The following is a 27,302-nucleotide window of genomic DNA, read 5'->3' on the forward strand; positions in this document are numbered from 1 at the left end:
CCTTATCCCATCACCCACTCACCACTCTCACAAACAACCTGCCCTCTCCAGACTTCACAATCCAACTTCTTCAACTCAATCTCCCCTGAACTATATCCCTTCAGCAACAACCTATGTTTTCATTTCAAAGTATTCCCCCCTCTTAAAACCTCACCAACTACTCTACCCTCCATACCTCCCACTACTCTATCAATTTATACCTCTCAATCGAAACAATCCAAATACCTCCACTACTTAACTCAACTTCTAACTTCCATACTTTTATCTGGTGATATATACCCTAACCCAGGCCCAACCCCTCCTCCTCAATAACTAAATCCATCCTACTTGCATCTCTTAATGCACAAAGTTTAGCTAACAAAATTCCAAATCTCCATGCCTGGCTACTTCATAACAAACCAGACATCCTAGCTATATCTGAAACCTGGCTAAAACCACATGTAAAAAATGAAGAGATATTACCACCCAATTACTATATCAGAACAGACAGAACCCATAAAAAAGGTGGTGGAGTGGCTCCAATCTACTCTTCCTCCCTATCTATAACACCCTACAATAAAGCCATTCCAAAGTTCACTAATGCAGAATTAATACTAGCTCATCTTCAGCTAAACAAACATAAATCTATATACATTGCCTCTCTTTATATTCTCCCTGGAGACAATGTCCCAATACTCGAAGAAATCCTCTCCTGGCTATCAACTAACATCTGTAATGAAACTATAATCATGGGAGACACTAATATTAATTGGTCTTCCATTCAGTCCCCTACTCACCCCCTCAACATCAACCTATACAACTACTCTCAACTCATCAACTCCATAACTAGGCCATCCAAAGACTTCACTAATGGCAACATTTTAGACTGGATTCTAGTCTCCCACCCCCACAACTATCCTGACAGTGGAACCCTCCCTGACTCCCTCAGTGACCACCTTCCCACCTTCGCTAGACGTTTCCCTTCTCCCTTACTAGCTACTCACTTACTTAACTACCCGATGTCATAGAAACTTTAACCCAGAAGCTTTCTCTGACACCCTTAAATCACTTAACTGGTACCCTCTAAAAACTCTACCACTTGCAAATGCAATAAATCACTTTAATACTACCTTCCTACATCTCCTAAATAATCACGCTCCCTTAATAACCAAAAGAATAAAAAGGAAAGCCACCCCCTGGATTACTAAAAGTACACTAGCCACCATGCGACTTAGAGATAAAGCCTGGACACAATACCAGAGGAACAAATGTACATCTAACCTTAATGAATACAAAACTCTTCGTAACTCAGTTAAAAAGCTTATCTCAGCGGACCGTCAAAAATACTTCGTCCAACTTCAAAGCAACCATAAAACCAACCCAAAAAAGTTCTGGAGAGGTATAACTACCCTCTTAAAACCTGGTACTACAGAAAACCCTAACCCCTCCCCAAATGTACAAGACTCTGATCTTGCTACCCAATTCAATTCTTTCTTTATTGACTCTATTTCCAAACTTACCTCTTCTTTTTCAAATAACAATCCACCTCCTAGCTCCACTTCTCCTCACCTATCTCCCCTTCCAACTTCTTTCTCTCATTCTTCACCCTCTCAATCCCTACCATTTTTCATTAAACCTATTCCTACTTCTACTATAAGAAAACTCCTGCAGAAACTAAAACCATGCACCAATGCCCCTGATAACATCCCCTCATACTTCCTCAGCATAGCTGCTGAAGCCATTGCCCTCCCTATCAGTATCCTAATCAACCACTCTATCCAGGAAGGTCTTGTTCCTGAAATCTGGAAAAAAGCTTACATCATTCCCCTGCACAAAGGAGGAAGTAATACTAATATTTCCAATTTCTATCCCATCACCATCCTCTCTCCCATTTCTAAAGTCATAGAAAAATGTATCCACCTTCAGCTCCTCCCCCATCTCTTAGACAACAACCTATTAACTCCTACCCAACACGGATTCAGACCCCATCATAGCACTATGACTGCCCTCCTTTCCTTCCTTGAAACTGTGAATAAAGCTAGAGATTTTGGCTTCACTGTATCTACCATCCTTCTCGATCTCTCTAAGGCCTTCGACACTATCTCTCATAACCTACTTCTTACTAAACTAGCTAACCTAAACCTCTCCCCCTCTTCCCTCAAATGTTTTACCATATATCTCTCCAATAGGCAAGAAGGTGTCAAATGGAAAAAGGCCACCTCCTCTTTCCTCATCTCCCCCACAGGTGTCCCACAAGGTTCCATACTGGGCCCCCTCCTCTTCAACATTTTCATTAATGACTTTTACCAGTCTATCCCTCTTGCTAACGTTATCCAATATGCAGATGATTCCACAATCATCAGTGCTGCCCCATCCATACCAACTCTTTTAAAACTAACTCAAGATGCCTTCTCTACCATAGAACAATGGATGAAAGACAACCATCTAGCACTCAATGCTGCTAAAACTAAACTTATGATTTTTACCTCCTCTAAAACTAAGAATTTCGATCGAAATTTATTCTCCATCACCAGCCAAAATACAACACCTCTTGAGCTGGTATCTGAAACCAAACTACTAGGAGTTCAAATAGATGACAGGCTCAAATTTAACTCCCATCTACTACTAAACATAAAAAAACCCCACCAAAAACTTAGCATGCTCTACCGACACAATCTGTTCCTCATCTCGACTACTAAACTTACTCTCTCTACTACATTTCTCTTACCCTCCCTTCTCTATGGAGCCCCTCTTCTAACAAACCTACAATTATCTCTCAAAAGCAAACTGTCCTCTTGTTACAATAAAATAGCCAGATTCGCCACTAGCAACAAATCATCAACCCATCACTGTGAATCTCTCCACAAACTATACTGGCTTGAGCTTCCCAACTACCTCTCCTACACTCAGCTCACCTATGCTCATAAACTCATTTTCCAGCTATCCCTCTGTCCCCCCCTCTCCACTACCTTTAAAATGCACCACACACAAAGACTTCTCAGATCCAACAATCAAAACCTTATAGAAGTTTACAGACCCCTCCACCCCCCAGGACAATACCTCCTCTCACACTCTCTAGCACGTCTATGGAACTCCCTTCCCCCCTCCATTCGTACCATTACTAGCCTTCCATCCTTTAAAAAATCACTCCACTCTCATCTAACTTCCACATGGGAATGCTCCTGCTCCCATCCCTCATAACTTACACTTTACTTCAACACTCTTTCCCTGCCTTCTCTCAAATCCCAAGTAACAAATTCTTGCTTGCTTCTATTATATAACTCCTTACTAGAAAAAAAAAAAAAAATATTAACTTTGATTGAAATACTTTTGATCAGTCTGCTTTACCTCTGTAATCTTCATTCGTTCTATGTGTGTATATTAATCTTAGTTTATTTATTTCTGAAATCTTCATGTAATTTATGTTTGTATATTAACCTTTCTGTAATCTGTATAAGGAGCTTTTCTCCCCAGGACTCCATTGAAAACGGGTTCTTCAGGCCCAATGGACTATCCTGGTTAAACAACTGCAAATAAATAAAAATAAATAAAGAAATAAATATGAACCAATAATGACAAATTGCCCAATTCAGAACATTTGAACAATAAAAGGCCACTCAAACTCCTGTCTTTGCAAACCAACTATATCGGTCAATATGCAATCTCTGCAGAAGTAAAAGTCATCTGAATAATTCCATATTAAAGAGCTCTAAAACTAATGAAGAAGTTGTTGCTAGAAAACAGTTATATCTCAGTGTTTCATCTACAAACTCTGTGCCTGCTGCCCATAAAGAATAAATTGCCTATGTTACATTACAAAATATGGTAAGCTGGTATATTGCAATAGGGAATGGGTGGCAAACTGAAAAACAGGTTCATAGTTATTAGGCATCTCATCCAAAGGAGGACATACTCAGGACTGCAGCATCCCACCCCCATAAAATGCACATAGACATGCTGTGGGAGTAGAACCTACAGCCCTCTACATCAAGATGCATGTATGCTACCAACACTGCTTTATTTTTTTTTCCACAGTAGTGATACCATTTGCTAAACAAAACAGTTGCACATTTTAAGCAAACTTAACATGAGCAGCAGTAAATGTCTCTTCCCTCGGAGCTTACAATTTCCTTGAAAATGCACTTGAAAGTAAATTCCACCTGCTAACTCTAACTAGGACATTTCACTCTCTCTCTCTCTCTCTCACACACACACACACACACACACACACACACACACACACACACACACACACACACACACACACACACACACACACCTCAACCTCTTAGTGCAAGAAATCTGGACAAATCCTAAAGTAAATAGGGACAGATTATAAATATTGCTCTCAGGATTTGTGTTCGTATGTATTTCTGTAAAGGATATGACGTCTAAAACTCAAATGTCTGTTAATATTTAGCAACTTCATTCCTTTTTAGGCAAAAATCTGGGCATTCTGCACAAACCTGGACAGCTGAGGGGTTTGCTACCTCCCTCTTGCAAACACAAACACACACACCATACTTCTCAATCTCTTAGCCTTAGCGCAAGAAATCTGGACAAAGCCTCTTATAATGTTGGAGATAAGGGCCCAAAACTAGGGACACATTTAGAAAGTCACTAGTATAACAGGATTTGTGTTAAAATGCATTTTCTAAATGATATAAAGTCTGAAACACAAATACATATCATTATTTAGTAACTTTAATCCTTAGCTCATCCCAGTGATTTGTAAAAAAAAAAAAAAGAGAGAGCGAGAGAATTTTAATGAGAAACAGACCAAAATAAGGCAAAAGTCTGGACATTCTGTGAAAATCTGTACAGTTCAGAGGCGTGAGTCACATACATCCCCCTACCTCCTTAGAAAGTGGATAGAACAACAAGGTTTGCATTAGTATGCATTTTCTGACGATATGAAGTCTAAAATTCAAATGTCTGCCATTAATTTCTGACTTCAGTCCTCAATGATTTACCAGAAGAAACACAATTTTATGAGAATCAAACTGAAAATATGAGGCAAAAATCTGGATAACTGTGAGGTATGACCCTCCCCCCCACACACACACACTCTTAACCCCCTTACTTACACACACAAACACAAACTCCTACCTCCCTTTTACAAGTACACATACACAGATCTACCTACTTCTTTTACACACACACACACACATCTGCCTCTCACTTGTACCTTCATCTGCAGCCCAAGCGTCTTCTAGAATTAAAATTCTGTGCGGGCGTAGAAGATGACACAAACCATCGGTCGCACAGATGCTGCAGAGTCTGTCTGACTGGACGCAAAGTGCTTTCTTAAGGAAGAACACCCATAAAAAAAATATATATATATATATATATATATATATATATATATTTTTTTTTTTTTTTAATTAAAAGAAAATTAAGCTCCCAACCAGCCGGTTCCAGGTGGGTGTAAGTGCACTCCCTTGCACCTGCCTGTGGGCATCCTTGCCTTTTTGGTATAGAATATCATAGCCAAGACTCAGTGCCTCCATTACAAAATCATACACTTAAGCAATGCCTTAAGAATACCATCACATAGTGAGATGGAACTTGTGATAGGACATCAAAATATGAATGTGTTATGTGAAGTGAGATGGAACTTGTGATAGACATCAAAATGTGAATGTGTTATGTGAACTGGTGAGTGTAAGTTGGTCAGAAGGCAGTTAATGTACTAAGACTGTACAATAATCAGGGAGATGTGGAGGTGTTTAGGTTGACTGAAGAGCAGTAAGTGCAGTTTTGGTGTCTGGATCTCTGCCAGCTGGAACTGCCTACATTGCACAGGGGAAAGGTGAGTTCTTCCTGGATAAGCTCTCAAGAATCTTCTGTTTGTGCAAGTGTTTACTGCACACTGTTTGAGTACGTTTTTCACAGGTATGTTCACCTTATTTGTGGCAATTATTAAGAATAAGAATTTGGTAGTTGATGTACCTCAAAAGAATGTGGCATAAGACGAACAAGACTGTAGTAGTGAATTTTTGCTACTGGCCTTCTTTGTAAATCCTGAAATAAGGCAAATCGCATTCATGTCACATAAGCTCAATTGCAGTCCTTTAACTGTATTGTGATATAGCCTAAAACTTTTTAAAACCTATTTGCAGGGTAAGAATGTATGTTTTTTTAATTATTGAGGATTGCTAGAAATGTAATACCATATTTTTCTCTTTAACAGGTCTGCCTGAAATGTCTAATAAAATGCATGAACTTGTACATTACTATGTGGGAATAGATGTGGGAAGCGCAAGTGTGCGTGCAGCCTTAGTGGACCAGTTTGGCACAGTGCTGGCACTGGCCGAACAACCAATCCAGATTTGGGAACCCCAGCCTCATCACTATGAGCAGTCATCAGAAGACATCTGGAATGCTTGCTGCATTGTCTGCAAGGTAGATAATCTTGCCACACTTATAAAGACAAGTAAAGAATTTTGTTTTGCCTTGAAATATATATTGTTGAAGCTGACTGTAAGTTTAAAGTGTGTCATCATTTTAATTAAACAGTTTGCTGATAAGTGGATATGATTGTGTTTTGTATTCCTGGCATTTCAGTGTGCCCAGAGTATTACACATGGACTACTGTACTATTTTTTCCAATTCATTTTTACTTTTCATATGGGAGCTAGTTAACCTTGGTATTTTTCCACATGACCAGCTGTCATATAGATATATATTTATTTTGCATCTTGTATCGTCTTTCTGCTATTAGTTGAGTATTTTCACAGCATAGAGGCATTTGTTAACCCTTTAGCTGTTCAGAAGAGTACCACTGTGTCTGTTTAACCGGACTTTGCTGTAATGCAGCAGTTATATAGTTAGTTATAACTGTTTGCTATCTTTGACTGTGGAGTGGGTCTGTAAAAAGATCATATCAGGGGCCTTATATATTTGTGCTTCCTGTGCTGCTTTTCCATGCCATTTGAATTCTGTTTGTCCTTAGAAGTCATTGTCAAATTGTTTTATTGTTTCAGATATGGTAGACAGCATTAAAAGCATCTAAAGAAACCCATTCATTTTACTCCTGCAAACATTACATCCATTTTGAATTTCTGACATGGTGGCGGTGCCCTATCCGGATTGAAATTTTATGCCTTGTTCTCACTGGATGCTGGGATAGGCTGAAATGAATTAAGCAAGGAATAATAAGAATAAATGACTGAAGCACATTGTGGTTCATATTAAATAACCTAGCACATGCTCTGCTGTAGAAGTTAGACAGATAGTAATTTAATCATCTGGATTGAAACTCTGACTCATTAAATAATTCAGCACAAATGTTGGCTTTTGTAGATGGAGCCTCAGTTACTTTAAACTACAGCCTCGAAACAGCTGTGCGCAAATTATCTGTTTGTTTTTCAGACACAGGTATACTTTAGTAGTAATAGCAGTTGTACTGTACATGAGGATAAAAGTGGTTGAAAAGATATATAAATTACTTTAATAAAGCACAATCCATTGTGATGACTGCTGTTAGATATGCCTGACAACCTGTTATGTGCAAGACATTTTATGAGAAAGACAGAATGCTTAAAATAGCCACAAGAACGTGTAATCACTCTGTGTCTGTGTATGACTGTTGAGATCTTTGAGGTAGCAGTTGCTGAAATTCTTTTTATAGATCTTTTAAAGTTCTTGACCAAGGCAGCCATGTTCTGTCTTAAATTCTTGTGAATGTGATGCACTGGACATTCCTTAATTAGAAACCCATCCCTACCATAATACGCACACACACAACTTGCCGTACTTGAGCAGCTGATGTCCACTCTGACTGCCTCTGACTCTGCAGCTTTTGCAGTGCACTTAAGTACAGTATAAACATCTTGCATGTGCTGTGAAAAAAAGTGTTCCTGAAAATATGTGCTCTGAATTGGGGCTACTTTGTTAAGCTGTTATTTTCTTGCTCAGCGGTTGCTCCCAAAACATAATAAGGATATTCTGTGTTATCAGCTGTTATATTATTCAGGGTATGCGTAACTCATTACAGCCAAGTGACGTCTTCAGGTGTTTCTGCAGTTACCTCCTACTGAATTTCTAGGCATCAAATATTGCCTGTTCATATTTGCATTAATAATTCCAAAACCATGCTACGTACAAGGTATCAGAATATTTTATCTTTAAGTATACATGATGCAAACACAACTGTATTGATATATGACTTCTGTCAATTAGTATTTGTTAGAACTGTAAGGTGATAACTTCATTTTTTTAATGGCTGAAGCCACACCCACTGGGAGTTAAAGGTACACATTCAAAAAAGCTCTACGGGAGGGAAAGGGTTAAGACATGCTGAAGCACTAGTTTTGTATGAATTTTGGCACATTTCAGCTCAAACTTATGACATTGTTCATTATCAGATGCTGGATCTCTGGTAGTGTCATTACTTGGTTATCAGTACAAAAATAGATCACTAAATGATATTTTAGTGCTTTTAGTGTAATACATGGTTAATTAATACACCTTAGAACATGAACAAAGCTCCTAAACTAAATTTTAGTCAAAACAGTAGAACAGAACCATTTGATTCATCTGTTTTCACTAGATTTCCTCTAGTGTAAAATTTCTGTTTCTTAATGGTTCTGCATTTTATTCTTCTAAACAATCCAAAATGAATAAAAATACCACAAATAAAAAATTCAAACTCATACTTTAAGACATACAAAATAAAATGAATCACAGGAAGCTCTTTTGTCCCTAAAAATTGGATTCTTCAGACTGTGACATACTTCTGAATTACATACAGGCAAATCAAAACTGTGCACCAAAACAAACTCCAAATATGAAAAAGTGTGGAAAATAGGCAGCAAGAAGAGTGGGCCAATTAACTCAGTTACAAAAGTTTTATTAAGTGCTTTTCGTTCAGTAAAATAATGTGAACTTCATCAGATAAAACCTAACAAAAAAATGTCCCATTTAAATACTCCTTCGTATAAATCACATAACATGTCCTAAGTACAATCAACTATTAATCACCATTTAAAGCAACATGTATACAAAAAGTATCCTAAAAAAATCTTATATATAAAAAAATGTATATAGTTAAATAAAAAATAATTAAAATTAAGTGAACTAATTTTATCTTATCAAATTTTTAAGCTTCAATAAACAATATATAGAGCGCATATCGTTCAAACCAGGATAATTATAAGCACTTAAACGTACTTGCCATAGTAATCCCAAGTGCTCTAAATATAATGAATTAGGTCCCCCTCTTAGATCAATAGCCACCTGGTCTATAACACGAAATGTAAAAGTGTGGTTTTGATTCAAAAGTACATGTTTATCTAATGCGTTGCCAGTTTTGGCTCTATTAATACTGTGCAAGTGCTTATAGACACGTTCCTTAAATTTACATTCAGTCTTGCCTATTTAGAAAGAAGCATATGATTGGCACTTGGCTAAATAAACCACCATTCTTGAATTGTAGTTAAACTTACTGAAATTAGCAAATTTCATGCCATTAACTTTAATGTTGGGTCTTAATTCCATGTATTTAGAATACATGCAGTTGCCACACTGATACATGCCTGGGTGCTGGAATTTAGAAGTCCTATTTGTTTCTAACAGGCATTTCAGAGTTTTACCCCTTCTAAAAGTAATGTTAGGGCTATTTCCTAATTTCTCTATAATGTCCCTGTCTTCCACAATTAAATTCCAATTTTTGGTAACAATTTGTGTCATAAATGCAGAATCAAGACTGTATGTCATGATGAAACGTGTAGCTGGGTTAGGTTGGTTCAGTACATTGGGGTTAATGTTAATTGGAGTCTGTAGCATGGTGTTAATAACCTGTACTGTACTAACTTCAAAGCTGTTGTTAGTGGAGTTTTTATTCAAAATAATTATATGAAAAATGCTGTTCCTTTTTATTTTTACCTTGCTAATCAAATCATCTAGTAAAGATATGGAGTATCCTCGTGTGAAAAACATTTTTCTTAGTTTATAACATCCAGAATTAAATTCTTCCTCCATTGTCACCATCCTTGCAGCTCGCACGAGCTGACCGTTAACTACTGAACGTTTCTAATAGTAAGGATGTGCACTTGAATAATGCAAAAAAGTATTCAAGTATGTGTTCTTCCTGTAAATTTTAGCAAGATATCTACCTTCCTTTTCATCCTTAGTTAATTCAACACCTAGGTATGGAATCATATCACTTTGAAAATTAAAGGTAAATTTCAGAAAGTCAGTAGTACTATTAAAATACTGGACTAATTCCAAAGCTGTTGTTTTATTACCTTTAATTATAATAAAAATATCATCCAAATAGTGGGTGAAAAAATGGATTTTGTTCAGTAGTTGTTTGTTTTTAAATATGTACTCATGCTCCCAGTAGGCCATCACTTAGTTGGCAAAACTGGCCCTGCAAGGCGACCCCATAGCTACCCCGACTTTTTGTAGATATTTGTTTTTAAACAAATAAAATTATTGGACAAAATAATGTCCAATAATTCCTTTGTCAGGGAAATGTCAGAGGGGGGGGGGGGTGCTCCTTTCTGTCTCAACAAAATGGATATCCATTCAATGCCTAGAACCTAAGGTATGGACGTATACAGATCTTTAACATCTACAGTTAAGAAGTTAAAATCTCTATTGAATTCAAACTTGTTAATCTTGGCCAAAAAACTCCAAGAATCCGTACAGATGTGACATTCTCCCATCACATACTTTTTCAAAATAGAGTCAACAGCTTTAGCACATGCATATATAATTGAATTTCGACCATCAACTATTGGGCGTAAGAGTGGGTTCTGTAGGTCTTTGTGAATCTTAGGGACTCAGAAAATAACTGGTGTTAACAGAGCTAACATGTTCAGATAATTGAATAAGTTTACGTCAAGTGTTGCTTCTATAAACAAGTCTTTTAAGTAAATTCTTATACGTTTACTTGCCACATTAACTTTGTTCAAAGAAACTGACTGATAGACTTCTGTTTCCAAAATTCATTCTATCCTAGATTCATAGTCCTTTATAACGATAAAAACAACCCTCCCCCTATCGGGTTTCATTACCTTTATTTTTGAGGCCCTTAGATGATTCAAGGCTTAGGTTCATAGGTGTATACTAGGCTAACGACCCTGGAGCCTTTGCAAACCTAGCCCATAGGATTACCCTGACATTGTGCCACTGGACCTTAGTTCCCAGTGCCTCTGTCGAATAGAGTCACTGGAGTGATACTCTGGGTGAATTTTCTATTTCCCATCCACTCATCAAGGTTTCTGTTGAAGAGGGCCAGTGAACTGCTCTGTTTGACATGTATGGGAAGTCTATTCCATAGCAAGGGCAGTCACTGGCTTATGAACCTGTCCCTCCAGCATGTTCTGTTGATTGTGGTAATGAGGTTGAGGTCACTGGAGCGTGTAGTTTGGAGGGATTGGGATTTCTTTAGCTGTAGGATTTCTAACCGAGCTGGATCAGACATGGCTTTGTATGTCAAGCAGAGATCACCTCTAAGTAGGCAATATGAGACAGAGAATAGTTGGAGTTTTACTGAGTCTGTCCATATAGAACAAGTGATCTGAAGTAGTTACTTCATTTGATCTGCAACCTGTGGGTAGTCGGATCCTACTTCGGATCCGAACCGGCAGCTTTCCAGGCTTCAAGATCCGAGCTCCTAGCTCCTCCCCCCTACCCGTAATCCCTTACTACCAACCACATTACCTCAGATCGTTTTTTTGCCGCGGCTAAAGACAGTTGCTTCTTAGTGAAGAGCTCCTGGCCTGGTGAGATTGTTCCTTTTTTCTGTAGCTAATCTCTAGTTTAAATTGTGTGTGTGTTGTTTTAGTGTCAAACCCTATCAAACCCACTTCAAAAAAAAAAAAAAAAAAAAAACTTTTTTCTCCTTAGTTTTATTTTGTCTCTCCCCACCCCCCCCTTAGTGTTTGGGTGTGTGTGTGAGAGAATTATGGCTGAGTCTAAGGCTATATTTTCGAAGTGTACTGAGTGTGGCCACAAGCTTTCCCCAGCTGATGGCCACACTCAGTGCGTTTTATGTCTGGGGGCAGCACATTTGTCGGAGGCCTGCCAGATTTGCGCGGCCTTCAACCCTCGGGCACTTAGGGACAGGAAGAACAAGCTGATCCTGGCGGGAAAACTCCCTCAGGAATCGGCTTCTTCTTCCTCTCCCAGCCGGGTCCAAGCTACTCCTGTAGCTTCGGCGCCGGCTACTACCTTAGCTGTACCCGGGACTCAACCTCCCTTATCGGGTACTAGCTCTGTGGAGTCTGGTTCTTCTTCCCACAGGGAGAAGAAGAAACATAGAGAGAGAGAGGGCCATACTTCAAAAAGGCGGGCCGAGTCTCATCCCTCGGCTCTGCCTGAAAAGGTACTGAAGTCCGCTGAGAGGGTCTCCGGATCCTTGTCCTCTCGGCTCCATTCCCCTTCTTTTTCTCCGGAGCCGGAGGAGGAGGATAGGTCTCCCTCAAGGTCTTCGAGGCGGCCTTCCCGGCCTGCCTCGACTACCTCTTTGCGGTCCACTAGAAGCATCTCCGAAGCAGACATGGATCGGATGATGCGAAGATTTTTACAGACCCAGATGCAGATGGGGATGCTCTTGCCTCCCCCCTCCTTTGGGAGGGAGTGCAGCCCCCATTTTTGCCCCGATCGCTCCTTCTCCGACCCGTTATCGGGTCTCAGAGTTGTCGGATCCAGGCCTATTCGGATCCGGGGATACTTCGGCGCCGACAGGGATAGTGTCTTCGACGCCGACTATACCTTCGAGCTTGTCGGATCCAAGCTCTCGGGGCCGAGGGTTGAGCATCGGATCCGAGGGAGTGGTTGTGTCTTCTGCGCCGATTGGGGCGGAGCACACCACTACCTCGGGTCCGATTGCTTCAGCTCCGACCCCGATCCTATCCTCGGAGCCGAGGAGGTTGCTTTCTCAGGCTGGTGATAGTGAATCTCCCTTGGCTTTTGAGGTAGTGGAGAGGGTACTGTCGAGGTCATCCAGGTCCCTGACTGGGCCTTCGGATCCACCCGTGCCCCCACTGTATCAGGGTCTGTCTTCGATCATCCGTCCATCTAGACAGCCTGCCCAAAGCCTCCAGTTAGTTCCTAGGGAGGAACACCACCCGGTGGACGAGCCCTCTTCAGACAGCCCCGCCGAAGAGGTGCCTCGGAAGCACCAGTGTAAAAGGAGGCACCTGGACTCCCCCCGAGTCCATTACCACGGATATGGATTTGGATGACACGGAGGGTTCCCCAAGGTCACCCCCTGAAGATGTCTCATTTGGAGACATCATGGAAATGTTGCGTATAAGAGGGGGGTGGTCTGCCCAAAAGCCCTCCCTGGATGAGTCCGTATTTCTGGTGGCCTTTGAGGCAGGCCCATCTACCTCCTGGGTGTCCCCTCAGCCGACCCCTTGGTGGATCTAATTACCACCAGGGCTTGGAAGGAGCCCAACACCGTGGAGCCTATCCCTAGACGCCCGGATAAGGTCCTCAGCCCTCTCTCTGATAGACCTTCTTGGTCCAAAGGCGCACCGGTTGATGCTATGTTGGTGGCGGCTGCCACGAAGAAAGAACTTGCCCAAGAAAGTTCTTCGGTCCATCCGCCGGACAAGGAGTCCCGGGCTTTGGACCATATTGGGAAGCGGATGTTTGCTTCAGCAACCTTTGCCATAAGGTCGCTGAACTACATGGCACACACTATCAGGCTACAGCGTGACTTAATTAAAGAATACGCTGCAGCCCCTCCGGAGTCCATATCGGTCCCAGACAAAAAAGTTTTTGAGACTCGAATGGCCACTCTAAAGTCCATATCAAATACATCTACTTCTTTCCCCACGGAAGGAGCCTGTAGAGCTAGGAGTAGTCTCGGCACTCCTGGCTCGCCTTTGACTTCACAGATCCAAATTAAGCTATGAGCGCCCGCCGCGATCACGATGGATGTGTCTTTTGGCTTCATCCTCTCGACATGACAGTCAAGTCCAAAGAGAAGGATGGGAGATGCTGTCGTCCGTCGAGTCCCTCTTCTTCCCCCCAAAGATCCTTCTCAGAATCAGAGGGGCAAGAAGCTGTGGTTCCCGTAAATCTCAGCAATCCCGTCCCTGCTGCGGACAACTAGAGGCAGAGGAGGACAAGGTGGACACCGGCTCAGAGGCAGAGGGGGTCTAGAGAACCTTTCCAGCCCTGAGGGCTGCCCGACTGTCCCTCTCTGGCAGTGGGGTTGACTATCGGAGCACCTATCAAATTGGGAGTCTCTTGCACCCCAAACATCTCCCCGATGTTCCACCCCATCAAAGGGAGTCCGCAACTCAAGACCATCCAGCCTGTCCCCCAGATCAGTCGGATCGGGTTATTACTCCAGGTTCTTTTGGTGCCAAAAAAAAGGGTACCCTCAGACCCATTCTAGACCTTTCGTCCCTGAACCTGTTCATACCCAAGGAAAAGTTCCGGATGGTCACCCTCCAATCTATTCACCCCCTTCTGCAGGAGAACGACTGGATGTGCTCGTTGGACCTCAAAAGTTTTCGCAAGTCAGACCAGTTGTTTGTTTCTTATGCTAAATCAGCCATGGGCAAACCAATTTCTAAGGTGACAGTAGCAAATTGGATCTCTCAATGTATCAGACAAGCATACATTTCAGCTGGGAAGCCAGCTCCAGTTGTCGTTCGGGCACATTCTACTAGATCTGTGGCTGCCTCAACAGCTTTTTGGTCTAGAGTTCCAGTAGACGATATCTGTTCAGCAGCTACCTGGTCTTCTTCCCATACATTCATTTCTCATTACAAGCTGGACATGATCTCCAGAAGTAGGGCTTCCTTTTGCTTGAATATCCTTCCGTAGGGACCACCCAGGGCCTTTAGGTAAGCTGGGGACTCTGTCCCACAGGTTGCAGATCAAATGAAGTAACTACTTCAGATAAAGAAGTTATGTACTCACCATAACGTTCCATCTGAGTAGATACTTCATTTGTCTGCAACCGACCCCCCTGCCATCCCCCGAACCTCGGTAAGGTATTGTCCTTTAATTTCTTCTCCGTCTTTAGCTTATAGGGCAAAATAACCGATCTGAGGTAATGTGGTTGGTAGTAAGGGATTATGGGTAGGGGGGAGGAGCTAGGAGCTTGGATCTTGAAGCTTGGAAAGCTGCCGGTTCGGATCCGACTACCCACAGGTTGCAGACAAATGAAGTATCTACTCAGATGGAACGTTATGGTGAGTACATAACTTCTTTTTTAAGGCCTACGATCCTCTTTCTAGTTGTTGCAGTTGTCTAGTGAGGTACATGCCAAATGGGGCATTGTACTCAATGATTGGCCTAATGAGGGAAGAGTAGAGGGAGACAATGACCTCTTTCTTCCTGGATGCAAAACCCTTAGTAATGAGATGTGCCACACAGGACTTTCTGTAAGAGCTCATGTAGATTTTGAGTGGTATAGATTTGACTATACCCAAGTGTTTTTTAGCATAGACCAACACTTAATAAAACTTAAAGCCATTAAACTAAAAACACTTAGAAGGGACCAATTACAATATGAAAGCGGGTGTGCTTACCTGCGTCCTCCCCATCACAAATTTGGAAACCATTGGGCAGTGTACATGCGAACCAGTCCAGTCAGGGAAACGACATGGATGATGTCAGTGCAGTAGCCACACCTTCAGATGATTTAGGGGAGGAAGTTAATGGCAGAGACTTAGGAATTCATAGAAGCGAATGAATCTGGAACCAGACGAATCAGAAATAGTCTAATTCACACCAAAACAATGCTTGAAATGACATTAATGAGGGGAATAGACAGAATTATTACTATAATGGAAATGCAAACTCTTCTGAGACGATAGACCAGGACAAGAACAACTCTGACAATCCAAGGTCTGGTAACCAGGGTTTTTCCAAACGGAAACAACAACCAAAGTACAACGATCATAGAATGAACAAACGATGGAAGTAAATGATATGACTGACATGCCTGAACAGAATGGACACATTGATGATGAAGGTAATTGTAGAAATGTTAAAAATAAAGAAGGAGACTTTAATATCTACAATTACTTCTCATTTGTAATAACATCTGAACTAATTGAAATACCTGCTAAAGGGTTAACATTTGATCTGAAGTAGTTTACTTCATTTGCTCTTCAACCTGTGGGTCTTTGGATCCGCTTCGGATCCATCACGGCCACATTTTCCAGCTATGGCTCCGAGCACCTCCCCTTACCCACAATGCCTCCCTGTCTCCCTTCAGATCTCATTTGCCACCTTAGAGGACGCAGCGTGGTCTGGGCTCCAGTGTTTCTTCAGCGTTTGTCAGGTTGTATTTTTGTCTGTTAGCACTTTTCTTGTATTTCTGTCTTAAACCTGTCTGTCACCTCCCCGTGGTTCTTCATAGAAAAAAAAAAAAGTAGTAGGCTTTCTCTTTCCTCTCTTTCTTGCTTTCTATGTGTGTGTGAGTTAGCAAACTGGCTGATGGGATGGCTGAGGTCCCGAAGCCTGGGTTAAAAAAATGCGCAGAGTATGGCTGTAAGCTTTCACCAGTGGATGGCCACACTTGGTGTGTAGTTTGCTTGGGGGTTGCTCATCTCCAGTCCCTCTGACTTATTTGTGCTGGGTTTAACCCCAGAGCAGTTGCAGACAGGTGGGACAAATTGATCCTCAAGAGCTTGTTGCCCTCTTCTGCTGAGACTGCGGCCCCTTCTTCCCCGGCAGAGAAAGCAGCAGCTGCTTCTGCTTCTTCTTCCTCCCTGGCCTCTGGGACTCACACTCCTGCCAAGAGGCCTGGGGAGGGTGATAAGCCTAAGAAGGACCAGCCTAGCAAGCGTTCCCTTGACCTCTTGTCGCAGGCAGGTCCACTGCCGAAGGTAAAGCCTATTTCCAGGCGTGTTTCCCCTCGGCTCAGGTCCTCGAGGTTTTCACCTGAGCCTGAAGTTAGAGTAAGCTGTTTGCTTGGGGGTTGCTTACCTCCACTCCCTCTATCCTGTTTGTGCTGGGTTTAACCCCAGAGCACTTGCGGACAGGTGGGACAAATTGATCCTCAAGAGCTTGTTGCCCTCTTCTGCTGGGACTGCGGCCCCTTCTTCCCCGGCAGGGAAAGCAACAGCCGCTGCTGCTTTTTCTTCCTCCCCGGCCTCTGGGACTCACACTCCTGCCAAGAGGCCTGGGGAGGGTAATAAACCTAAGAAGAACTGGCCTCGCAAGCGTTCCCTCAACCTCTTGTCGCAGGCAGGTCCACTGCCGAAGGTAAAGCCTATTTCCAGGCCTGTTTTCCCTCGGCTCAGGTCCCCGAGGTTTTCACTTGAGCCTGAAGTTAGAGTAAGTCGGTTGCTGTCTAGGTCTCCCTGACACGACCGGCATTCCCTCTCAACTTTGGAGTCATCCCACTCCACCAGGAGCCTTTCAGAAGCGGAGATGGACAAGATGATGTGGAGGTTCATCCTCACTCATTCAGATGGTGGTTTTACCAGGGCCATCTCCCTCCGGAGTAGGGCCCTTTCAGCCCATATTCTGTCCTATTACTCCTTCTCCAATCCAACCTTCGGTTTCGGAGTCATTGGATCTGAGGATGCTTGGAGTCGAGGGGACGGCACTAATGGAACCCTGTACCTCGACGCCGTCAGTGGCCTTGAGTGTGTCGGATCTGACCAGTTTGGTCCCGAGCTCTCGGAACCGAAACCTCAGGGTCGGATCCAAGGGGGTATTCTCTCCTCCAAGTCTGTCGGAAAGTAACATACCTCTCGGCATCTTGGCCCCAGCAGGCACAGCTCTGACTCCCCTGTCGGGTCAAGGAGGAGCAGCTTCTGCTTTTTCTGCCCAGGAGGTCCATTCCCCCTCTATATTCAACATGGTGGAGAGGGTTCTCACAGGGTCGAGGCCTCAAACTATCTCATCCTCAGAATCCATCTAGACCCCCCTGGCTTTGAGTGTGGTTCCGACCATCTTGCCCTCTCAGGGGCAGCCCGTTACCATAGCTCCCAGGCAGTTCCACTATTGGAACAACCCGTTTGCGAGCCATCCCCAGACAGTTACCCTGAGGGGGCCCCCTGCAGGCACACATGCAAGACTAAGCACTTGGACTCTTCCTCAAAGTCCCTCGCCCAGGACACAGACCTGGATGAAGGGGAAAGTTCCCCTAGGTCACTCCCTGAGGATGTCGCCTTTGGAGACATTATGGCAATCCTTTGCCAAAGGGAGGGGGTGGCCCACCCCAAAACAGACCTCCGATGAGTCCATGTTTCTGGAGGCATTCGACTCTGGCCCATCTAACTCTTGGGTGTTCTCTCTGGCCGATCCACTTGTGGAGTTAATAACATCTAGGGCTTGGAAGGAGCCGGACACCATGGAGCCAATACCAAAACTTCCGGACAGGGTTTTAAGTCCCCCCGCAGACAAACTGCACTGTCACAAAGGGTCCCCTGTAGATACTATGATGGTGGTAGTGGTGGCCACCAAAATAGAGCTCACACAGGAGAGCTCCATGGTCCATCATCCTGACCGAGAGTCAAGGACATTGGATCGTTTTGGGTAGTCAGCGTATGCTTCAGCGTACTTCTCTGTGAAGATGCTGAACTATTTGGCACACATTATCTGATTCCAGAGAGATCTGGTCAGAGAAATCACGGAGTCTACCCCAGGGTCCATGATGGCAGACGACAGGAAGACTTTCGATGCACGAATGGCCATCAGGCGTCATGCCTGGCTCCACTTATGTCAATTCTCTGAGCCCTTCAAGGTGTCTTTTACCAATGCCCCTTATGATGGTTCTTCTGTTTTCAGGAAGACAGTAAGAGAGACCTTGGTCCCGAGCGTGAAGGATGGGAAGACACTGTCTGCCATTGGAATCTGCTTCTCTCCGCCTCAAAGGTACTTTTCCAGGAACCAGTAAGGCCAGAAGATGTGGTTCCGCAAGTCTTAGGCATTTTCCTGGGACATTCAGGACTTCCCATCCACAAAAGCAGAGGGGGATTTGACTGACGCCACCGTAGAGGCAGAGGAGGTCCTAAGAACTTCGGGTCCCGAGAACATTTCTTGGACAAATTCGGACAGCATCCCTGAGGGGTTGCCTGACTGTCCATCTCTGGAGGCAGTCAGGGGACATTTGTCATTACACCCACTAGCTTGGGAGTCCATCACAATAGGTCAGTGGGTGTTGCGAATCATTTCTAGAGAATATTTAATTCTGTTCAAAGAATTTCCCCCCTCCAACAAAGCCCCACGGGTGTTCCACCCATGCACTGGGAGGAGGCAGCAGTGCAAATAGAATCACTGCCATGAAAGCGAGTCATCCAACTGGTCCCCCCCAGAACAATCCAGATCCGGGGTTTATTCCAGGTTCTTTTTAGTCCCAAAGAAGACGGGGGACCTCAGACCAATTTTGGATCTGTCCCAATTGAACCTGTCTGTAACCAAGACAAAATTCCGGATGGTCATGATTCAGTCTATCCTGCCCTATCTGCAGGGCAGAGACTAGATGTGCCCAATCGATTTCCAGGACCCGTACTACCACATCAAGATGGACAGGCACTCCCAGTAGTTCCTTCGCTTCAGGCTGGGAGCCAGTCATTACCAATTTCGAGCCATTCCCTTTGATCTCATCACAGTCCCCCGGGTGTTCACCAAAGTAATGGCAGTAGTAGTAGCTTACCTGAGGCTTCAGGGCATTCAGGTCTTTCCGTACATAGAAGATTGGCTCTTTACTGCCCCTTCAGAGCATCTACTTTGTCAAGCCAGGGACTCTTTTTTTTCAGGTAGCCAACAAGCTGGGCATCACAATCAACATAAACAAGTCTGCCTTACTCCCGGTTTGGGTGTTGGACTTCATTAGGGCATGGCTGGACACAGTACAAACCAGGGTGTTCCTCAAATCAGACAGGCTATGCAATCTGAGGTTACACATCCTACACATTCTTCAGACTCAATCTCCGTCAGGCAAAGCATTGAGGGCATTAGGTTCTATGGCGGCCACAATCACTCTTCTTCCTGTTGCACACCTCCATATAAGAGTACTGCAGTGGACACTGGCAGTTCATTGGTCTCTATTAGACCTCCCTTTGTCCTTTCCAGTGCGAATCCTGAAAGCATGCAGGGATTCCCTTTGGTGGTGGATTCAGTCTCCAGATCTCCTCAAGGAACACCCATTTCAACCTGCCTTGCCCAAGACCACGGTGACCATGGATGCCTCCCTACTGGGGTGGGGGGGGCACTGTTCGGGAAGGACAGTCCAAGGCACATGGTCTCCCAATGTTTTAGACATGAGAGTGGTTCTTCTCGCGTTGCAGACTCTTCATGCTCAGCTCTCTCTAGGAACAATTGCAATTCAGAAGGACAATATGTCAGTGGTCTGGTATATCAACAAGCAGGGGGATCCAGATCTTATCCCCTGTGTCAAGAAGCTGAGAGTGTGGGAATGGGTGATCTACCAGCCGTTTTCTGGTGGCAACGCATATTCCGGGATGGTATAACATTCTAGCGGACAGGCTCAGCAGATCTATCCTAATGCCTTACGAGTGGTCTCTGAATCGTGCAGTAGTGGAACGATCTTCTGAGAATGGAGTCATTTTTCGCTCTGAACCCCCCGCTGTGGAAAACCCCCAGAGATGCTCTGATTCTTGCTTGACCTCCTGGTCTTCCATATGCATATCCTCCTCTTCCCCCCATGTCGAAGCTTCTACAGAAAGCTCGAAGGCTGAGGAGCACTGTGATCCTCATCGCCCTATTCTGTCCTCAAAAGGTTTGGTTTCCCATACTCAGGTGTCATGTAGTTGTTCTACCATGGACTCTGGATCCAGTTCTGGATCTTATCTCGCACCCTTCGGGATTCCACGCCCAGATTTGGACAGTCTGAAGCTTACGGCTTGGCTGCTCCAGTTCCCATGATTATTAGGGCTCCTGTTTGTCATCCCTTGCTAAGTCCATCCTGATAGTGGCTCACAAATCTTCTACCAGGAAAGTCTGTCGTAGTAAATGGAAATATTTTTCTATATGGGCCGCTCAGTGGTCCTTGGTTCCTTTTACGGCACCTCTCTTGGCAGTTCTAGATTTTCTGGCTAGCATTTTTCAACAGGGCGCCAATTCTTTTACGGTTAAGGTTCATCTGGCAGCCATATCTAATTTTCACGTGGGGATTAATATGTCTTCTTTGGCTTCCTCTAAACTGTGCAAGACCTTTCTTAAAGGTGCTTTTCTTCTTAGATCTCCCCCCTCGTAAAGGATCCTATCCCTCCATGGGACCTTGTTGCAGGAATTAGTGTCTCCCCTTTTTAAGCCTGCGGCTTCAGTAGATTTGCAATTTTTGACATGGAAAACTGCTTTCTTGGTCACCATTACGTCCGCCAAAAGTGTGTCAGAGCTTCAGGCTCTTTCAATCAAAGTGCCCTACATGAGTTTTCATAAAGACAGGGTGTCGCTTCACACTAACCCTTCCTTCCTTCCCAAGGTAGCTTTGGAAGCCAGTATTAACCAGACTATAAACTTGCCAGTTTTTTTTCCTAACTACCAAAACAAGGGGGAATATAAATTGCATTTACTGGATGTACATAGACAAATGAGGTTTTACCTTCACAGGACTAAACCTTTCCACAAGTCTGACCAACTTTTTGTGTCTTATGCCAAGCCCTTCTTTGGCAAACCAGTCTCAAAAGTGACAGTTGCTCACTGGATTTCGCAATGCATTGGCCGAGCTTACTCAGAGAGGGTTCTGCCTCTATCAGGAAACTTGAAAGATCATTCAACCTGATCTATGGCTACATCAGTGGCCTTTTGGTCTAGAGTCTCTTTGGATGACATTTGTTCAGCTGCCACTTGGGCCTCATCTCATAACTTTATCTCGCATTACAAATTAGACATTGTCTCTAGGAGTAGAGCATCCTTCAGCTCTGCGGTGCTCCGGAACATCCTTCCATGAGGGCCACCCAAATATTAGTTAGCTGGGGACTCTGTCCCACAGGTTGAAGAGCAAATGAAGTAGACTACTTCAGATAAAGAAGTTATGTATTCACCATAACATTCCATCTGAGTAGTTCTACTTCATTTGTCTTCAACTATACCTCCCTCCTTCCCCCTGATCTTACCTTCAGGATATGATATGTCTTCGGATTGTTACTGTTGGGATCCTTGGCTTTGCCTGGGCTAAGTTTGTGTCTGTTGGTTATTTTGGTAGATAAGGTGTTATTAAGTCCTGTGTGTCTGTTCTTGCTAGACAGCAAACTTGATCTGAAGGGAGAAGGGAAACAGGGTGGCATTATGGGTAAGGGGAGGTGCTTGGAGCTTGGAGCCATAGCTGGAAAATGTGGCCATGCCCGATCCAAAGCAGATCCAAAGACCCACAGGTTGAAGACAAATGAAGTAGAACTACTCAGATGGAATGTTATGGTGAGTACATAACTTATTTTACCCACTCGTAGGGCTGACATTGCTAAAACTGTATTGGACTTTAAACTGTTTGTACGAACTTTGAATTTCCCTTTAGGGACTTGCATAACAACAATAACAGGTTTAAAAATAATGCAAGTAAAGCTGAATGGCAAGCCTTGAATCATCTGAGGGCATCAAAAGTAAGGGTTGTTTTTTATGGATCTAAATGACTATGAATCTAGGATAGAATAGAACAAATTTTTGGAAACACAAGTTTATCAGTCAGTTTCTTTGAACGAAGTTAATGTGGCAAATCAACATATAAGAATTTACATAAATGACGTGTTTATAGAAATAAGAATTGATATAAACTTATTCAATTATCTGAACATGTTGGCTGCTTTAACACCAGTTATGTTCAGAGTCCCTAAGATTCACAAAGACCTACAGAACCCACCCTTATGCCCAATAGTTGAAATCAATTACATATGCATGTGCTAAAGTTGTTGACGCTATTTTGAAAAAAGTATGTGATGGGACAATGTTAAATCTGTAAGGATTCATGGAGTTTTTTGGACAAGATTAACAAGTTGGAATTAAATGGAGATTTTAACTTCTTAACTGTAGATGTTAAATATCTGTATATGTCCATACCTCAAGTTCTAGGCATTGAATGGGTATCCATTTTGTTGAGACAGAAAGGAGTACCCCCTTCTGACATTTCCCTGATGAAAGAATTATTGGACATTATTTTGTCCAATATTTTGTTTAAAAACAAATATTATCTACAAAAAGTTGGGGTAGCTATGGGGTCACCTTGCAGGGCCAGGTTTGCCAACTTAGTGATGGCCTACTGGGCGCATGAGTACATATTTAAAACCAAACAAGTACGGGACAAAATCCATTTTTTCACCCGCTATTTGGATGATATTTTTATTATAATTAAAGGTAATAAAATAACAGCTTTGGAATTAGTCCAGTATTTTAATAGTACTGCTGGTTTTCTGAAATTTACCTTTAATTTTCAAAGTGATATGATTCCATACCTAGATGTTGAATTAAGTAAGGATGAAAAGGAAGGAGGATACCTTGCTAAAATTTACAGGACGAACACATACTCGAATACTCTTTTGCATTATTCGAGTGCACATCCCTACTATCAGAAAGATTCAGTAGTTAAAGTTCAGCTTGTGCGAGCTACAAGGATGGTGACAATGGAGGAATAATTTAATTCTGAATGTTATAAACTAAGAAAATGTTTCTCAAATGAGATTACCCAGCATCTTTACTAGATGATTTGATAAGCGAGATAAAAATGAAAAGGAACAGCGTTTTTTATACACCCATTTTGAATAAAAGTTCCACTAAAAACAGCTTTGAAGTTAGTACAGTACAGGTTATTAACACAGTACTACAGAATCCAATTAACATTAACCCCAATGTAGTGAATCAACCTAACCCAGCTAAACTTGTTGTCATGACATGCAGTCTTGATTCTGCATTTATAACACAAATTGTTACCAAAAATTGGAATTTAATTGTGGAAGACAGGGACATTATAGAGAAACTAGGAAATAGCCCTACATTTACTTTTAGAAGGGGTAAAAATATGAAATGCCTGTTGGAAACAAATAGGACTTCTAAATTCCAGCACCCAGGCATGCATCAGTGTGGCAGCTGCGCATATTGTAAATACAAGGAATTGGGGCACAACATTGAAGTTAATGCATGAAATTCAGTAATTTCGGTAAGTTTAACTGCAATTCAAGAATGGTGGTTTATTTAGCCAGGTGCCAATCATGTGCTTATTTCTACATAGACAAGACTGAACGTAAGTTTAATGAACGTGTCTATGAGGACTTGTACAGTATTAATAGAGCCAAAACTGACAACGCATTAGCTAAACATGTACTTTTGAATCAAAACCACACTTTTAAATTTCGTGTTATAGACCAGGTAGCTATTGATCAAAGAGAGGGGCTTAATTCATTATATTTAGAGCACTTGGAATTACTATGGCAAGATCGTTTAAGTGCTTATAATTGTCCTGGTTTGAACGATATGTGCTCTGTATATTGTTTATTGAAGCTTAAACGTGATGAGTTAAAATTAGTTAATTTTAATTATTTTTTATTTTTTAACTGTATACATTTTTTTATATACAATAATTTTTTTAGGATACTTTTTGTATACATGTTGCTTTGAATGCTGATTAATAGTTGATTGTACTCAAGACATGTCATGTGATTTATAAGGAGAGGTATTTAAATGATGTTTTGTTATGTTTTATCTGATGAAGTTCATGTTATTTTACTGAACAAAAAGCCCTTAATAAAACTTTTGTAACTGAGTTGATTGGTCCACTCTTCCTGCTGCCTATTTTCCTGTACATACTTCTGAATTCATTTAAATACATTTGTTAATTTAATTAATACATTATATGACTATATCACTTAAATAATGCTTTAAAGGTTTTGATTTTAAACACATTTTACAATGCTGCACTTCATTTATTCCCTGCCAAGAACATACATTTAAATATACCTTCCTCCAATATTCTTTTTGTCTAACAAAAATAGACATAATATGTTCTATCCCAACAAATTTAAAAAATGCTGGACAGCTTTCCATTACATTTGGCTAAGACATATTTGACATCCTTATTCTCCATCATATTAATATGGTCATACATTCTCTTCTGCAATTTTCTTGACATCATGTGTATGTAAAACACAGAACAGTTCATATATAATGCTGTATAAATAATATTTTTAGACACACTTAAATTGCCTGGTATCCTAGTCTGCTTTACGTAAAGGTATATTTCATCTTTCTAAGTGTACAAGTATTGCCATTGTTTACATCTGCTACATTTCTGCAGACCACATATATTATTCATGTTTTAGATTCTTTTAAACAACCTTTCTGATCAGATTCCTCAGTCTGTTTAGGAATTGTTTTCTTTGTAATCATTTTATCTGTTCTACCTTCATCTGATATATGAATGTATAGTTCCTTGGCTTACTCTGCTCTTCTTCCCACTAATTATAGACCTTGAGGTCATCAATGAGGATTGCTTGGAGTGCATCTATAAATGGAAGAAAGTAGTCATCATAAATTCACGTCTAACATGATAGAATCTTATTGTGCATGTGCTCCTGACACCATTTTCGTATCTCATCTTCCCCCAAAGTTTTATGGTAGAAACAGGTTGTAATATGTGACTACGGTGCAAGGACTGGGTAGGTTACTGTATGAAATGCAGTCACTTAAGCAGAGGGAGTTAGAAGTTGTAAAATCACTTGTATTACAAACAGTCCTCAATAGCACTGAAGGCCACCATATGCTTCTCAGGGAAGAAGAGGTATGATGCAGCAATGATATCTTAATTCTTTTTTGCTAATGTCATCACCTCCTGTTAATATATACAAATTGAAAAGCAGTAAGACTAAGTCAGCTCTCATAGCATAGAGAGATGATCCTTGACTGTGACCCAGTGACCTCTGTTTGAATAGTGGTTCAGACATCTGCTGGAGACTGGCAAGGGGGTAGATGGATTGAAAAGGCTCCTCCTTCTCACCTTTCTTTGGGTTTGGACCTGAGGTGCACATTTTTTGGGTGTTATTCAGTAAAGCATCTCAATGGAGTCCAGGATTACCAATGCATCTAGCCAAAGCTTATGGAGCCTAAGAAGATGTCTAATAGCCAAATCATTACATGTCCTGCACATCAGCCAAATCATTACATGCCCTGCAAAACAGCCAAGTCATTACATGCCCTGCACAACAGCCAAGTCATTACATGCCCTGCACAACAGCCAAGTCATTAAATGCCCTGCACAACAGCCAAGTCATTACATGTCCTGCACAACAGCTAAGCCATTACATATCCTGCACAACAGACAAGTCATTGCATGTCCTGCACAACAGCCAAATCATTGCATGTCCAGCACAATAGCCAAATCATTGCATGTTTTGCACTAGGTAAGTAACAGACATGCAGGAACAGTTAGAGCCAAACTTCAAGCAAGCAAGTCATCTAGTGTGTGCAGCTCTAATTGGTTCTTCACCCTTACAGAATGTCCCCTGATCTGTCACATAACTAGTAATTCAGGGGAATGGTGATCCTGACCTACAGGGTTACAGTCATGATGTAGGATTAAGTTTGGATTTTCGATGATTATGGCCTTATGAGACATAACAGACTACAGCGGTTCTGCGCCTCTAGCTTACTGTATGGAATTACAGGGGAAAAATAAGCACTTGGATGATTATGGGACCCTGCCTGGCCCTAATTTCCCTTTCCCATGGATGTCTGATGGTCATATATACACTACTGGTAAACTGACTTGTGCATGTATTCATATGTGCAGAGATTGCAGATACATTCTCTCACATTGCTAAGTGGATAGTTCCATGACCTTAATGCTGCCTGCTGTTTCTCTGTACCTCTTCTGGCAATTAGCAGTGAAGTGTGCAGAGCTGATTTCTCCCCCCACCCCATTCTTGTATGAGAAATTGATGTGTGTCATTGTCTCCCACTCTTCCCATCTGTTGCCTCCAGCTCCCAACTCCTCATAGTTCAGCCTTTATCCATGTGTGACAGAGAGCTAAGCTACAAAGAAGAGTTTCTGAAGGAAAAGCTCAGATTGGCAAAAATCAAAGACTTTTTAAAGCTCTGTGTTTCTGAGTCTAAATTCACACTGAGCTGGAATAATAAGAATTTGCTTATATTGTAATATATCAGAGCTTAGCAATGAGCCTATAAATGATCAGGTTTGGATGGTCAAGAAACTAAAGGAAATATAATTGGGTTATACTTTCATTTATCTGGAATGAGTCCAGTCCAACATAGAAGTATGCAAGTTGGAGTATGAGTCCTAGCTGTATAACTTACTGCTTTACATAGAAATATAGGCTCAAAAGGTAGGCCAGGGCTTTTCGAGAGTAAACTATCTTAATGTGATCTGTTTTAAAGTTGATCTTTGAGTAAACCGTCACACTGAGAATTTGCATGTCTGG

At 42.1% G+C, this 27,302-nt stretch overlaps 1 protein-coding gene across 3 annotated transcripts in view; it reads left to right on the top strand.

Annotated features, from left to right (window-relative positions):
- The window catches only part of FGGY (FGGY carbohydrate kinase domain containing), a 2,391,991-nt gene that overhangs the window by 253,084 nt on the left and 2,111,605 nt on the right, over nucleotides 1–27,302 (top strand). For all 3 annotated transcript variants that reach the window (XM_044085530.1, XM_044085531.1, XM_044085532.1), the window contains exon 2: nucleotides 6,173–6,384. In XM_044085530.1, coding sequence (XP_043941465.1) covers nucleotides 6,184–6,384 — 201 coding nt within the window. In that variant the 5' untranslated portion in view covers nucleotides 6,173–6,183. The remainder of the gene's footprint in view (nucleotides 1–6,172; nucleotides 6,385–27,302) is intronic.

The sequence above is a fragment of the Protopterus annectens genome, chromosome 10.part0 (assembly GCF_019279795.1).
Source record: "Protopterus annectens isolate FY-2018-M chromosome 10.part0, PAN1.0, whole genome shotgun sequence".
NCBI classification, from domain to species: Eukaryota; Metazoa; Chordata; order Ceratodontiformes; family Protopteridae; genus Protopterus; species Protopterus annectens.